Raw genomic sequence first — 15,269 nt, forward strand, 5'->3', positions numbered from 1 at the left:
TTCTTAGTGGAGAATTAAAGTCATTTGTTTCAAATTCCGGGCGAAACGAAAATGTGCCGAGAGTCATTTTTCGATCAAACCGCTTGACGATACCGGTTATTGATAAACAATACACATTTACGCAATATCTATCTACGTCAAAGCATGACGCACATCGGCTAAAATTAGCACCGAGTTCATTGGCTGCCTGACATTATTGGAAAATTCTCGCACGTCACGACATTTACAAACGAACAATGAATTTTAGATTTAAGGAGTCGCCCACTCGGTTCGTACACAGAATCGTCGAGCTCTACGAAGCGAAGGAGGTAAATCCGACGGAACGCAAACGACCCCGAAGTTCTAAGCCGAGTCGCAGTTATTGCTGGCCAATAACTCGACCTATACCTATACTGTTGATCAGTTTAAACGACAAAAAACTACTTCAAGTTATTTAACCCAACCGTTTGGAGAACCAAGTATTTGTAATTTATCATGATGATTACCATGACTGAAGCTTTGGATAGCCTTGCTCAAGTTGCTACGGACCAACTTTTTGGTTTTGATACCGCCAGTCTTCTCACACCTCAGCTTGCTCGCCAAGTTCCTCAACTAAGCGCCGAGGAATTTTCATTTGTTCACGCCGGCATGGATGAACCAACGAATATTTTTGGTGAGCCGGTTGATTTCCACGACACTTCTGTTCCAGGTACTTAGTAAAACTAACGAACGTTAAATTCTAACAGTCACCGTTCGGACCAAGTTGTCTGTTATCGTCGGAAGCGAATCCACCTACGCGAATCGCCGTGTTGGTGTTTTCAAAAATAAGCGTTGGCTCTGCATAAGACCGTGGGAATTTCTTTCTTTCGAACATTTTTAACCGTCAGTCTCGCTAAGTGCCTTTCGAATCTGTTCGTTCAACTAATTTGTGAAATTGTTCGAGTTCGACAATTTCGCATTACTCTCGTCAAACTTAAGAACATGGGCAACAGTCTTGTGTATCTTTTAGACAAGTGTCTCTCTTTTCTTGTTTAAGTAAGGGTTCTTGTCTGAGTAAGTGAAGATTTAAAGTAATATTTCTTGCGCAACGCGCTCCCTTTAGAGGCAATGTTTAATTTATGATGCCACTCATTCCAATTTGTATAGTTTATTTACATTAGTTCGCTAACACTGATTTTGCCTTCTCGCTTTTCTCAGGAGATCTTGACCTGGATTACACTGTGCCAGACGTAAAGCAGGAGGGTGCAAACCAGTCTGTCAAAGCCTGCCAACAGCGTTTGGCTCACTTTAAAGTCCCAAGTCTACATGATGTGATTTCGGGACCGACTGGATCGACTCCACCACCGAGCGGACACGCTTCTCCTTACAGTTCTCCTGCTCACAATCTGTGGATTCCTGACCGCACAGTTCTTACTCCCTTGATCAGTCAGGCTGGAACTACACCTTGGAGCACATTTTTCTCGGACACAAAGCTTCCAATGTCCCAGGAAGTAAGTTCGGCACCAAACAAGGTACAGACTCCTACTCCACAAGAACTTCCACAAGAGCAGGTGGCAGTCTCAGCAGCAAACAACCCACAGACCAACTTTTACCAGCGACCTATTCAACAGCCAGTGAACTCTAATTCACCGATGTTTATGCAAGCTACAGCCACACTGAACATGAAATGGCCAATACTTAGTGGTCCTTCTCCATTTCCTACCACAATGTCTCCAGATCACTCTGCAATGATGGACAAGCTCCTTCTGCACACCACAACTCCTTCTGACTTTCTTACTACGCCACCAAAACCTGTTCAAAGAGGTCGCCCTGCCAAGGCTGGTTCTGCTATACTGAAAGCAAAGCGTAACAACCCTGCTGATGGGCGCTCACGAACACCACCAAGTGAGCGGCCTTATGCATGCCCAGTTGATACATGCCCACGAAGGTTCTCAAGGTCTGATGAACTGACACGCCACATGCGAACCCACACTGGACAGAAACCATTCCAGTGTAGGATCTGCATGAGGAACTTTTCCCGTTCAGACCATCTGACAACTCACATCCGTACACACACTGGTGAGAAACCTTTTGCCTGTGACACATGTGGTCGACGATTTGCACGATCTGATGAACGCCGTCGCCACATGAAGATCCATTTGAGAGAACAAGCTAAAAAAGAGGAGGAAGCCAGAAAAGCCATGGCTCAAAGTAATGGAACTGTTTCACCCATCCAGAGCCGGTCTCCTCAATCAACACCATCACCCCTTCAGGTCCCAGTGACCTCGGTGAACTCTTTTTAAAGTATTTGCCACAAACATTTGACAGTGCAGGCACTGTTTCAACACTACAGTTTTAAGAACATTACGGTTTTGAAGAACTCTTATTATGATAAGTGCCTTATGTTTTGAGGAACATTTGTGTATATTATTTCAAGGAAGAATTTTAAAGGAAGGCTGGTCCTTTGTACAGATTTTCATTATGCAGGTTTTGCAAGGTACTGGAAGTGCCATAATAATGCTTAATGTAAGGTATTTTTTCAGTTATGGAGTTTTATGTTAGCATACAGCTGGTCTCTGTATTTCTTTGAGCTAACATAACCTTCATGAAAACAGTGATCTGTTTCGCTAATTGGTGTTATTGTTTATCAAGACAAAGTGCCCCATGGCACTCTTCACATGCAAATCTAGTTGTATTTATAAGTTGAGAAAATTCAGAATTAGGCTGGTCCTAATGTACATAGTTTTATGTGCAGATCATTCTAGACACTTAGTGTCTTACTAGGCCTATTTTTCATACAAATATGAAATAGAAACAAAAAATACAGCTGGTTTCTGTATACAATTTAACGTAAGATATTTTGTGTAAAGAAGTTAAGTATTGCCAAATTGTTCTCCTTGGTACAGTAGATATAATTATACATAATTTTTTTCATAACTAGAAATCAAATTTACAAGAATTCATAGCTTTTTTTGATATTCATGAGTACTCACATACGGGTTTAACCCAGTTGTATAAACATTTATAGATGTTGACTGTTTATCAAGGAGAATGATTTTTTTCAAAATGTCAGAGATTATAACAAACTAAGTAAAAGTCAAGCTGGTCATTGACTCGATAAACACAGTGCTGGTCACTTAAAGATAATAACAATAAAAGTTGAAAAGATTTGAAGAATTTTACAGTCTGTTTGATGTCCATTTATAAACATTTAAGGGGTCTCAACACAGACCCTATCCTCCCTATCCTCCAGCCCAAATTGTATATATCCTACACCTTCCTACAGAGCTGCTGACTAATCTCTACAGGATTTTTCCTGTATGTTAGTTCCAAAAACTTAAGGGATAATAGTGCACCATTCTCCTCAATCTGTTTTCACTTGTAATCTTTGACCTGACCTTAATCCCTAGCTCCACTTTCAAAACAACAAATAGACTGCATTAAGTCTATTATTGAATTTATGGTTAACAGCTTAACATGATGAAAAATGGAGCAAGAAAGACATCTCGCAAATCTTGCATACCTATCCCAATGAAGTGCTATCTTCTGAAAAGTTTTATTTTCAAGGTTAGGAGAAATATCTAATGCTTTGAGTTGTGCACCTTTGGTTCATTTAGTTTTCATCACTGTTGTAGGTTATAGTTGATCTATAAATTAAATGTAAAGGCTGAACAAATGGCACCATGGCTTGGTTGAGCAGAATGCCCAGATACTGTGTGTATATTTGGGAAGTGGGGGAAAATATGTAATTCTTGGATCAACTTCATTTGCCTTGACATGCTTGTAAAAAAAGTACCTTGAGGAAACTAATCAAACAAGATTTCAACTCTAAAGAGACTATTCCTTATTGAAAAACTTTGAAATTGCCCTTGTATTGATGACTTATTTTTTTCATGACACAATTTTGGCAAAAACACGATTAAGCTGATGCTAGTATATTTCCCTGCTAAAATAAGGTAAGTTTGTGTGTGCATTTCATAGTAATTTGGAATATCTCAACCTCTAACTTGTGTTTCTGTTCAAATGCAAAGTTGTTTAGTATATTCCACATAGGTGAATAGTGATTAGCAAGCACATGTACAAATCAACTCTGAGCAGTTGAAGAGACAAAATCCCGTCTCAACAATTCGATTTCCAACCATTTTACAGTATATTGACAGAAATAAACTAATTGTTTTGGTTTCTGTGGGGTATATCCTAAAACAATCATTCTCTTCAGTGTTGGTGAAAGTGGTGGTTAATTACCTCGATGCTTTGTGGCTCCGTAAATATCCACTATTATTCACCTCCACTTCGGTGAATAAAAGTTAAAAAGCACCTGGTTGTAACAAAGAGTATTTCATACCCAGTCCACATATCCATTTTTCTTTACATGCACCATCCTTTTTAATCCCCATTTTGCAGCTTGGATTTAGTAGTACATTAAAGGATATGGTACATTAGGAATAAAACGATATAGGCACTTACCATTTCCGGAAACAGACATAATATGTAGCTTTGAAGAAGTTTCTTTTCACTCAGCTAGAGAACCATTGAAGGCAAAATGGAAATTATGAAAAACAGAAATTATGTAATTGTGAAACAAGCTGTTAACCTGTGACGGTTTTTAGGAAACTTCAAAGAAAAGTGATGGCTCTGAAAGTGATAAGAAATGAAAATAACAATAAGTAAACTTAAAGACAGATTGTAAGAAGGATAGAGAACATTAGAGATACTATGCTGGCCGGGAAGATCACCATTTAAAGAGATGTCTGCAAAAGGTGTCTTCCATCTTCCGTTTGAAACTCCTCATCAGAGAACACAGCTTATGACTCACTCTTTTTGAAGTGATCGGGTCCATACTGTCCTGATCTTCACCTGATATCGCATAAAAATGGAAATTCAGTTCCTTTCTTTACCAAAGAGTCCAAATTTTCATCAGACTTTACAGCTCTTGGAATACGCGTCAAAAGAGCCGCACACTTGTCATCGCGCCGTCGCGACTCGTTTTCGAACCAGCCAATTACATCGCAGAATTTATAAAAAAATTGCCGCCAAATTAAACACCTGATAAGCTTCGTGTTTATTATTACCCATGGTCGCCATGTTGGCCAAGCTGTTCGTAGTGTTGTTGAGCTATCTCCTTCTGGTGTTTCTTGCCGCTCGAATCTTCGAAATTTCATCGACATGGCTGAAAGCTGGTTGTCTGGCTAGTCAGCTGTTGAGTCCGTTCGCTCTGAGTGTTAAAAAACTAAAAGCGATTTTGGAAGAAAGGGGCGTTAGTTACACGGGTTTGGTGGAGAAGAAAGAGCTTGCTGAATTAGTCGAGGCTTGCGGAGCGGTGACAGGGGCCGAAAGCTGCTCTATTAGCACCGAAAGTTCTGGAGAAGACGAAGAGAAAAGTAACGAGCTGCAATTTACTGGAGCATCTCACTTCTTTGAGGAAGTGGAAGATACCAAAGCCGGGACATGGTTGGTTGATGTCATACCTGAAGGTCACTCGTCCTTGCTCCGTAGGAAGCAATGGTTGGTCCTCAAACGGAAGATCGTTCGATTTGGTATTCGAATCGGAACATTTAATTGTGGCAATGATCCGAGATTGTGCATTAAGTATGGCTGGAGGGAGCCGTCCCTCGCTATTTCTATGCCTCAGGGAAATCAACCGAAGGGTAACGTCATTTTAAAAACATACGATTCAAAACCTTCGGTGGAACTGGTGTTCAGGTGGATTAGCAAAGAGCTGTCTTTGAAGATAGAAACATTTGACAGAGTAGAAGAATTTTCCAATACATTTAAAGAGAAAATAAAAGAAAATCCCGTCTATGTCGTATTATTCACGACATTACCAGAACCTCCTTTATACCTTGCTTCCCTTTCAGTTCAGTTTACGGGAAGAGTTCGATTTGGACACGTACGAGTATTCGATTGGACGACAAAAAAACATATCCTGAAAAACTACAACATCAAAAATTTCCCAAGGCTCATGATATTTACATCAGAGGGGAATTTGACGTACGGTTATAGAAAAGGAGAGTGGATAAGATATCATAACCTTGAACTATTCCTAAAAACACTACATCCAGAAGTGAATGATGTATTTGTGACAGTGTTCCTGATGATAAATGTGAGCTGTTGTATGGCTTTATTCATAATAGATGGGGGCATACTGAAAAGATTAATTAACTTCATATGGCTCCTGATATTTTATAATACCAGCCTTATAATTCTTTGCCTTCCAGTCCTCTCAATATTGCAACTACCGTTACTGACTCCAGTTCTGGATTTTGTCCTGAAATACTCCAGATATGCTATGACATCAGATGCTGCAGCAATTATGAGAAATTACTTAGGTTTGGGATTACAACACAAGTGGTTAATGTTTGGGGGATATTTTTGCTATGGTATAATGATATGGTGGGTGCAGAAGAGAATTAGATGGTACTTTGGATTCGAGAGTGAAAGTGACAATGTAACATCAATCACAGAATGGTTTACTCAAGATCTTCACTACTTTACAAATGTTGTACAGACATTTCCCACTTTGGGACAGTCACGAATAAACTACAGTGTTTCTGGTCTTGAGGATGGGTTTGAACTTCTTATTCGACGCCTTGCAGTCCCTGAACTGTGGCTCCGTCCCGTCATTCCTACTGAATATCTTAACAGCCTCCCAGTTTGGAGATTCTGTCATTCTCAGGTGAATCATTGCTCTGACAACAAACATAAGCAGTGCACAAGCAAGCACAATTCTTGTTGCAAAGAATCTGTAAAACCACCTGGGATGTTGGTGGCACAAGACTGCTCAATATGTCTGGAGGATTTCAAAAGTGGTTGCATGTTACTTGGCCTCCCTTGTGGTCACTGTTACCATCAGAGGTGCATTGAAGAGTGGCTTTGTGGGGGGAATTCCAGTGGTCATTATTGTTGTCCTGTGTGTCGCTGGCCTGCTTTCAAGATAAAGCCTCCGGCATTAGGAGCAAACCCAATAAGAAGTCAAGCTCAAGAGACAAATGTTTGAGTATCCTAAGGCATTGTAAGACATGGCCACCGGTGCTTGAAGGAACAGTTTTTGAAAGCAGTATTTTTTTCTCTTTTTTAACCCTAAGGCCACACGGTCTTATGGTGAGTAAAATTTTCTTTTTAGTCATTTTCTTTCTGTTACAGCTATTTGCAAAAGTGTCTCAAAGTCTCTTAATTTTGGTGAGCTATTCAGGACTTCTGACTGATACGTAAGATTAAAAAATTGCATTTTTTTTTCCAATTTTAATTTTAAATTAATAATGATGTAAATGTGTTGTGTATGCTTTGAAGCTTCAGTTTTTAAAAGTTATTTTACTCTTTAACTTCCTTTACAGCCTTACATATTTTTTTAATCATTAATTTTAACTTGAATGAGGGTATTAGAACAGGCCAGGTTCATTTGAAATTCAGACAAGAACTAGAAGGTGTGGGAACGAAACAAATGAAATAGCACTAAGGTTTTAGCATGGATAATACATTCCTTTAGTCTGTTCCCATCAGCTTTTGAGCTAAATATGAACCCTTTTTTTTAACTGATAACAATACATAATGAAAATTACACATGAAGATGATCACCAATTTAAGAAGCTCCTGATTGTCAATCAAATTCTCTTTGTCACTGAGATAAGAAATGTAAAGAGAACTGTATGGAGAATATGGATGCTTGTGTTGGGGTGTAAGGGGTTAAAAAGATTATTACCATATGGAAATGGTGAAGTAAGTAGTACAATTAATAATCATATTTAAAATATAACAAAAATTGATGTAATCTGAAAAGTTTTTCAAACCTCTCAAAATAGAAAAAGTAGAGGGTAATTCAAACAGAGAAACAGGCATGCTGTTAAGGACAAAATCCTCACAGCAATTTTTTTGTACTTATTCCTCTGGAAACTTGAATGTGTGATCACTGGCTACTAAAAGAGAGAGTGTAGCTAAGCTTGAAAGTAATGTAAATCATTTTTTTTTCTAATAAAACATTAAAAGGCATAACCTTTGGTTTTTTTTGTGTGTATGTTAATTTTCTAGGTGACTCTTGTTCATGTCAGCCTTGACCTAATTATTAATGAAACAAGCCCCATCCTAATGTTTCATGTTTGCAAACACATTATTTCAGTACTACCTGAAAGGCAATCATCATCATCATCAGCATGACTCACCCATGTAAGGTTGCATTTGATTTGTAATTTAAACAATTTTACCTTGAATGAGCTCTCTAACTTTATGATGTAATGCACCATTGAGTTCTAGTTGAGTATGGCACTCAAGCAATCTATTTTAATTTAATTTCACTCAAGTTGTGTGGAGTTATCTGCTACCCCCTGCTTGATGGATTGTAAGAACAGATAATATCACTAATGGAGGAAATGTGTTTGTTCTTTGACATGTGAGCTGAATTCACATGTTAAGCAGCATGTTACTCTCATATGAGACAGGCCAGGTGTGTCACCTTATGATGTGCAAGCTGTCATAATTTAATCTTGAGCCCAGCTTGGGAAAATTCAAGGAACCAAAACAACAACAGCTGAACATATTCACATATTCTACAAATTCTATCATAAAGGACAAAGTGAGCTCCTAAGATGCAACATGTGACCCACAATGTTAGCGTTAAAAGCATCAAGTGGCTGAAAGTATTGCTACTACCCTAGGATGGGATGCACAGGTTACTCTCAGCATTTCATCAGGCTTCCCTGTTAGTTTATTGGCACAATGAGATTGTCTTACTTAAGTAAAGAAGATTGTCTTACTAAAAAGTAAAGAAGGAGATACAGGGGTTTCAATAACCTTTTTGAATATGTGATTGCCCATGGTGTAATAAGCCAAGAAAATGGTCTAAAGGTGAAACCCAAACTCAGGAGCTTCACAAGCTCAACAGATGGCAAGAAGTCTTATAGGCAGCAGTAGACTACCAGTAATCAGCTTTTATTGAAACCCTTAAGAATGGTGCAGCCAGGGCTCAAATCTGAACCTCAAACCCTGGACCCCACTGCAGTAACCATTTGCCCCATCCAGTCTCCAAAATGTAAGGTTCCACACTTAAAACAGACCTTCAATTATGTTGTGTAGTTTAGTTCTGTGCATTTAAAACATGCTCAATAGAATTTTTTTTTGTACACATCAGGCCATTATAATTTCTGTAATGAGTTTTGAGAGCATGTGTGAATAGAAGCACTATTTTTACATTAAGAAACATCCTGGCAACAATTTCCAACAGAGCATTTACTTCATTTCAAAGAATTTTTACTCCATAGTAAACACAACTACAAAGCAGTTCTATTGTCATTGTCTTATCTCAAAAATTCATGACAGTGATGTTTCCTGTCAGGAAATTCTTGACTTTATCACAAATATATCTATTAACTTTTAAAATCTGCTTCATCCTTATGCTGGTCAATGGTTATTCTGTTTCACACATATACAGTAGAACCCTGCCAACTCAAACTCAGTAAACTCAAATTTCTGGTGACTTGCAAAAGATCTGATTTTCTTTGACCCCTTTTTTCAGTCATTTACTCAGCTAACATGAACCATTTTTTGTTTGAGTTAGCAGGGTTCTAGATACTGTATCACTTTCTTTACAAATAATATTGTAAATAATAAATAATTTTACCATTAGTAAGTCTCATCTTATGAGTTCCTGCATTTAAGAGTTATCTTGGTTTCTCCTATAGAATACTTTGTAATATTTTAAAGCACAACACTTCCTGATGTAAATGAGCTGTTACATTTACAACTTTGATTTTCATGTTTGGCAGAAATCAAATTTCTAAATACCATGTCCCTCTGTGCCTTGGAAAATGATAAAAACCAAATGTAGAACCATGAATTGAGTACTTGGCTTCTGTTCTCAGTTCAAATGTATGACAATTGCATAGAGTAAACTTAAGAATTATTAACTGTTTGGAACATGTTCATGGCCACAGGAGTCAAGTCATTTTTTTCTTTGTAATCATCAACAGAGAACTGGCAACGTTTGCCAACCTCTGCTCTGTCATCTAAGGAATGCTTTTGTTCAAATGCAAACAGGTAGTATCTGTGTGGACCAGATCTTGAGGGTGGAGTAGGTGGGTTGTAACCTGCAAAATGTTTGAAAGATAGACTGTAATAAGAGATCATAGACCAAAAGCAAGCAGGATGCAGAACAAAATGTAGTGACACTGGTAAAAGGGTGATACAAAATAAGTATAATGACAGATAGTTTCACATTTAGGCTATAAATCAGAGCAGAAACAACTTGGTCCATAACTTACAGAATGAGTACAAACTCACTTAGTAAAGGTTAGACTGGTATATTTTTTGGGGGGACTGAAGTGGGTTCAAAATCAAATGACTTCATTCTAGAACATAGTTTGACTCAAGGTCCAAAGTGCTTTTAACACTGATTTTGGTTTAAACACAGGCCATGCACACAATCATGTTTACCTGTGAAAGTGTCACCTATAATATTGCCTTTTTTTAAGTCATCTCCCTAGGAGAGGACAACAGTAATCAACAAGTAAGTAACAAAACAAACACACAATTTTAATGATAGTAATAACTCTACTTGGGAGGTTAAAAAACAATTTTTGTAAAACAGATTGGTGTAATATTCTACTCACTTTAATGTTACCAACAATCCAGTGAAGCCAGCTTCTACAACTATGGCTTTCTCTGGAGGGAGCATCAGGATCTACCATTGCTATCAAATATTTCTTAACAGAAACCTGAAATAAATTTTTCACTATAATTAAGCATGATAGCTTCTAACTTCACTTATTAAAGTCAGAACTTTACATAGAGATTAAATATTCTGCAAGTAAAATATTGATAGGCACCTTGAAATAATGTACAATCATGCCATGTATAGTTCATGACATACAAACTATATTACTTCCAGGGTTTCTTGGCCTTGTGCAGACTCAAAAATGCAGTAAGTTTGGAGGAGACTATTTACTTGTTGCCTACATGCACTAAAAGTACATTTGGTTTCAGCACAACAGGAATAGTCAATCATGAAGTGTATGTGTGTTATTTTTGATCTCAGGGGGCCCTGCACAATTCTATGCATATTTTAAATTTTAAAAAAAGTGTAGAAATGTCTGAAAGCTTTGAACCATTGCAGTTAATGTAAAAACATTGTTGCTTTTTGCTGATCTTCAGGTTCACACCAGCTTAGTTGAAAGCCCCAAGTTTCTTATTGTAGTTTAAAACTTTGAAAGCTAGAGCTCAAATAAAATTTAGAAATTCAGCAATCTAAGCTTTTTTAAGTGCCACTAACCCCCCAAATTTTTTTTACAATAAAAGAAATTTCCTTGTTTACTGATCATCGCAGTGAAATAATTATTGCAATTGCATAAAACCTTGCAATTCTTCAAACTGTGAAAGCTTAAAAATTTTCATGTCCATGAAGGTGCATCTTGGACCCTGGATTGGGGAATGTTGTTGTGTCACCCCAGGAACCATGCTACACTGCTGCAAAGAAAAACTTAAAGACACATTGTCAAGACAGGAAATGATTTTGGGAATTTTCCTTTCTCTCAATGCCAAGGACCTTCCATAAAGCACCTAAAGAAAGCCATATCATCTTGAGACTCAAAGTTGGATAGTGACTATATGACTACGAGGCATTTGACGCTTTCTAATCAATCAGAATATGATGGGGAGATGGAGGAAATTGACTGTGTACCAAAAGTGAAGCCCTAATGAAATGGAGTCTAGAGATCCCTGACACTACTGGAAAAGAAATCTCTCCGACTCCTACAAGCTCATCTCGAGAAGGCACATCCCAAAAAGCCTATGATACAATGTAAGATCAAACATTGTAATCAATGAAGATTTTAAATCAGATCTAAGCTTAAAAGAAAGCAGAGCGTGATCTTGTGGGAGCTCGAGTGAAATTTCACTACAGATGCATTAAGAGACTTACAACAAGGCTCAGAGAAATAGAGCAAGCAAAAACTAGAAAGATAAATGTAATAGAACTTTCAAAGAACAGAGAATTAGTGGTTTATACTCAATCAATTTAAAAGTTAGTGATGTAAACAAATTAGCAATGGAATCGAAATCTAAACTAAACAAGGTCAAAAAGCTCCATGTAAATTTGAGAGCACAAGCAGGCAATAAAGAAGTTGAGTCTTATAAGTTTGCATTCTCAGCCTTTTCAGAAATGAACTACAAGGGTGAAACATAACCCAAATAAATAAGAGGCAGTGAAAATTGCAAAAGAAAACAGAGACAAAGGTAGAAAGATAAAAGATTGAGTCATGCAAGTAGCACATCAGGAACCCATCAAATGAACAACAGACAGACGAACAAATTTAGGGCTGACATATCTACATGTATGTCAGAAAATCACACTCTCTGGCACAAAAGCATGCAAAGGGAAAATATTAATGGGGAATCCACCTTTGATGTACTAACACATACAGAGAGACAGAGATCTTCCAATATACAAATTTTAACTTCACATCATTCTCCAGACGTAAAGAAAGGATTTGTAAAAGGGGAAGTGCTATGCTTCCTTGGCACAAATTTCATTACACTCCACATTTAACAAGAAATACAAATTTTCAAAATACACTGAAGATTAGAGGAAACCTAGATGAATTTTGGTGAAACACATCTCTATACTTGATGTAACTGTCAAATGAGAATTTTTAAAATATGCTGAAATACCCAGACATTTTGACTGGTTCTCTCTTACATTCTATTTAACAAATAGATTCCAAGTTGCCATGCATCTGTTCAGTAATAGATCACAGATGACGTCAAAATGTGGTAAGAACAAAAAAGTGGCTCACGAGGCGCAGCCAAGTGTGTCACCGATGTTCCTACCACATTTTGACATCCTCTGTGATCTATTACTGAACAGACGTAATTGGCAACTTGGAATCAATTTGTTTCATATAATAAAGAATTAAAATACACAGAAAAAAAGTTTTTAACAATGACGTCATTCAGACGTCTGTCCTCTTATAGATCATAAGTGAGAACCAATCAGAATGTGTGAATAACTGAGCTTATTATATAATGGAGGATAGATGGCATCACCATTAACCTTTAACACCCTAATATTAGAAATATGCATATTCTCTGTACTGTTCTCTATGCATTGCCTTTGGTGCTGACGAGGAGAATTTGTTCAACAATCAAGAGCTCCTTAAGTTGATTATCATTTTCTCTATTCTTGTGACCTAAATGTTTGATTCAGGGATGATAATGTTGGGAGAAATTGGATGCTGGTCACTCTTTGGGGGTCAAAGGGTTAACAAAATATTCCTTTGTTATCATATAGATTTACTTGTTTCTTTTGGTCTGTAAAGTAATAGATTACAGTAGACACCAAAATGTGATACAAACATTAGTGACACTCTCTATGGCACCTCGTGTCGGACTAGTTGACGACTTCTCTATCAACATTGTGAGATGCATAATGCAAATTATAATTTTTCAAGTCGAACTTTTCTGATACAAATTGTACAATACGTACAGCTGTGCCATACGATTTCAGTAAGACTTAGCAATGTTACTCTTGTTTAGTGAAGAGGTTCCACCCCTCTCCAGTTCAGCGATAAGCTTCAAACATCCTTAAAGTTTTATTAAAATCCTTACCGCTTGTGAATAACGAACTCGTGGCGGGGAGTCCGAGAATGTCTCTAACTGCACATCCTGGTCACAACTGGCTTTTGACAGCGAAGGTTGATCACCAAACGTTACATCCAAAAATTTCCCATATCCTTCCCAATTCTGGCAGGAATAGTCAATCAAAGATGAATGGACAAACGAAAACCCCCAAAGCAAAAATGTCAACGCGACACGTTGATATCGCCCGTACAACGCCATCTTACCTGTTATCACGTGACCAAAACAACACTCAGCTCCTGAGTATTCCCTCCTGGTGTACGATGACCTGCTTTCTGTACTCAGACTTCCTCTTTCTCTGCGAGCCTGTACTGCTGACTAATATGACGTCAAAACTGACTTCGCATCCTCCACTATTTACGTGATAAAGCAACTACGAAATTTCTGATACGTGATTTGAATTATTTTATGATCCGATAGTAAACGTTGAAGTTGCGTGTTTCAGTTTGCGTTTTCCTAAGTTACGTGCCTTCCTGAACAAGTTATTCTAATTTTAACTCTTACCGAGCATTCAACTTGTACATTTAATTAAAAGAATATATTTATATTTTTCAATTAGGCTGTACAGGAAGCTTAAACCACTAACTTTCTCGCTTTCCACCAGCAGAAGATCAAACCTGAATCTCTCTTTGGCCACAAACACTGGCAAAAATCTGTATACTTTTGTCTACACTGTACCCAGCTAAAAAATTAAATCCTTGTGCTGTCTGTCTTTTCAATAATAAATCTTGTCGAAATATCTCCCATTCGTTTAACCTGAAGCTTTTAAATATTCTGCTTCACTTGTCTAAGCCTTGATCTGATAATACAAAACCTTAGGCTTGAAAACGATAGGTGCATCTAAAGGATGAGAACAATAATGGAAAAAATTTGAATGCTATCGTTTAGACTACATCGCGCCAAATGAAATACAGTAGGTTTGTGACCTGTCACCCTATCTTTTTATGATAAATCTTGTAGAAACGTTTTCGATCCAGTTAAATAAAGCGTCTTTAATATTCTGGCTCACTTGACAGAGGTAACGCTTAATCCAACTCAAATTTAGGCCCAAATAAGAAAGTTGCATGCTAAGGAAGATAATAGGAAGCATTATATCTCGTCCTACCCTTAAGAATTGCTGATTTGGCAAGTCTGTGGTGTTCCTAAATAGTTTTAATGTTCCATTTTTTTCAACTTTTATTCTAATATTTTGTCAGTAGAATTATGTTTCATTAACTGAGCTGATAATGTAAATTGGCAAACATTAAGATATTCTAAAGCTGTCGTTTTGAGTGTTAGTCGTTCGGGTGGGGAGGCATACACTGTTGCTTCGAGAAAGGGGGTAAATTTCTAAAGAAACTGTAGTGCTGCGTGGGTGGGAGAGTATAACAAGGTGATTTAGTATTATCAACTGAGTTAATTACGTAAATCGGCCACTGTAAAGAGTTTAAAAGCTGACGTTTCGAGCGTAAGTCCTTCGTCAGAGCGTTCACCCTTCGTCAATCGCTCTGATGAAGGACCAACGCTCGAAACGTGAGCTTTTAAACCCTTTACGATGGCCAATTTACGTAATTAACTCAGTTGATGATGCTAAATTACCCTGTTTCGAGTAAGGTTGTCGGAAGAAAGGGAAAGTTGCACGCGACAATATCGAAAGGTAATCCGGTTATCTGATGACCGATGACATATCATAAGTGAAATAAATGAATAAA

General features: G+C 37.6%; 3 protein-coding genes across 4 annotated transcripts; 2 read left to right on the forward strand and 1 right to left on the reverse strand.

Annotated features, from left to right (window-relative positions):
* Nucleotides 1-267: 267 nt before the first annotated feature.
* On the forward strand, nucleotides 268-3,135 carry LOC131784108 (early growth response protein 1). Of its 2 annotated transcripts, none has more exons than XM_059100897.2 (2): nucleotides 268-688; nucleotides 1,177-3,135. In XM_059100897.2, exons 1-2 carry the CDS (start codon nucleotides 475-477, stop codon nucleotides 2,259-2,261), a joined length of 1,299 nt encoding a protein of 432 aa, XP_058956880.1. In that variant the 5' UTR covers nucleotides 268-474; the 3' UTR covers nucleotides 2,262-3,135. The 2 variants fall into 2 exon arrangements, with proteins under 2 accessions (XP_058956880.1, XP_058956881.1); XM_059100898.2 differs by having other exon boundaries at nucleotides 268-652.
* Nucleotides 3,136-5,033: 1,898 nt separating this feature from the next.
* LOC131784087 (E3 ubiquitin-protein ligase RNF103-like) lies at nucleotides 5,034-8,368 on the forward strand. The gene is made up of 2 exons (XM_059100869.2): nucleotides 5,034-7,059; nucleotides 8,253-8,368. Exon 1 carries the CDS (start codon nucleotides 5,042-5,044, stop codon nucleotides 6,953-6,955), a length of 1,914 nt encoding a protein of 637 aa, XP_058956852.1. The 5' UTR covers nucleotides 5,034-5,041; the 3' UTR covers nucleotides 6,956-7,059; nucleotides 8,253-8,368.
* A 281-nt stretch (nucleotides 8,369-8,649) lies between these two features.
* On the reverse strand, nucleotides 8,650-13,805 carry LOC131784083 (protein D2-like). Its single transcript, XM_059100865.2, has 4 exons — nucleotides 13,549-13,805; nucleotides 10,557-10,661; nucleotides 10,381-10,426; nucleotides 8,650-10,034 (listed from the first exon to the last, which is right to left on the reverse strand). The coding sequence occupies exons 1-4, from the start codon at nucleotides 13,777-13,779 to the stop codon at nucleotides 9,841-9,843; spliced, it is 576 nt and encodes a 191-aa protein (XP_058956848.2). The 5' UTR covers nucleotides 13,780-13,805; the 3' UTR covers nucleotides 8,650-9,840.
* Between the last annotated feature and the right edge of the window lie 1,464 nt (nucleotides 13,806-15,269).

This window comes from Pocillopora verrucosa, chromosome 1 (assembly GCF_036669915.1).
Source record: "Pocillopora verrucosa isolate sample1 chromosome 1, ASM3666991v2, whole genome shotgun sequence".
NCBI classification, from domain to species: Eukaryota; Metazoa; Cnidaria; class Anthozoa; order Scleractinia; family Pocilloporidae; genus Pocillopora; species Pocillopora verrucosa.

Excerpts from the sequence above, each read along its gene's own strand:
- LOC131784108 (XM_059100897.2), top strand. The coding sequence starts at position 475 with ATGATGATTACCATGACTGAAGCTTTGGATAGCCTTGCTCAAGTTGCT. Across the intron at positions 689-1,176 it reads CCACGACACTTCTGTTCCAG|GAGATCTTGACCTGGATTAC; the intron begins GTACTTAGTAAA and ends CGCTTTTCTCAG.
- LOC131784087 (XM_059100869.2), top strand. The coding sequence starts at position 5,042 with ATGTTGGCCAAGCTGTTCGTAGTGTTGTTGAGCTATCTCCTTCTGGTG.
- LOC131784083 (XM_059100865.2), bottom strand. The coding sequence starts at position 13,779 with ATGGCGTTGTACGGGCGATATCAACGTGTCGCGTTGACATTTTTGCTT. Across the intron at positions 10,427-10,556 it reads GGATTGTTGGTAACATTAAA|GGAGATGACTTAAAAAAAGG; the intron begins GTGAGTAGAATA and ends GTCCTCTCCTAG. Across the intron at positions 10,035-10,380 it reads TATAGGTGACACTTTCACAG|GTTACAACCCACCTACTCCA; the intron begins GTAAACATGATT and ends AACATTTTGCAG.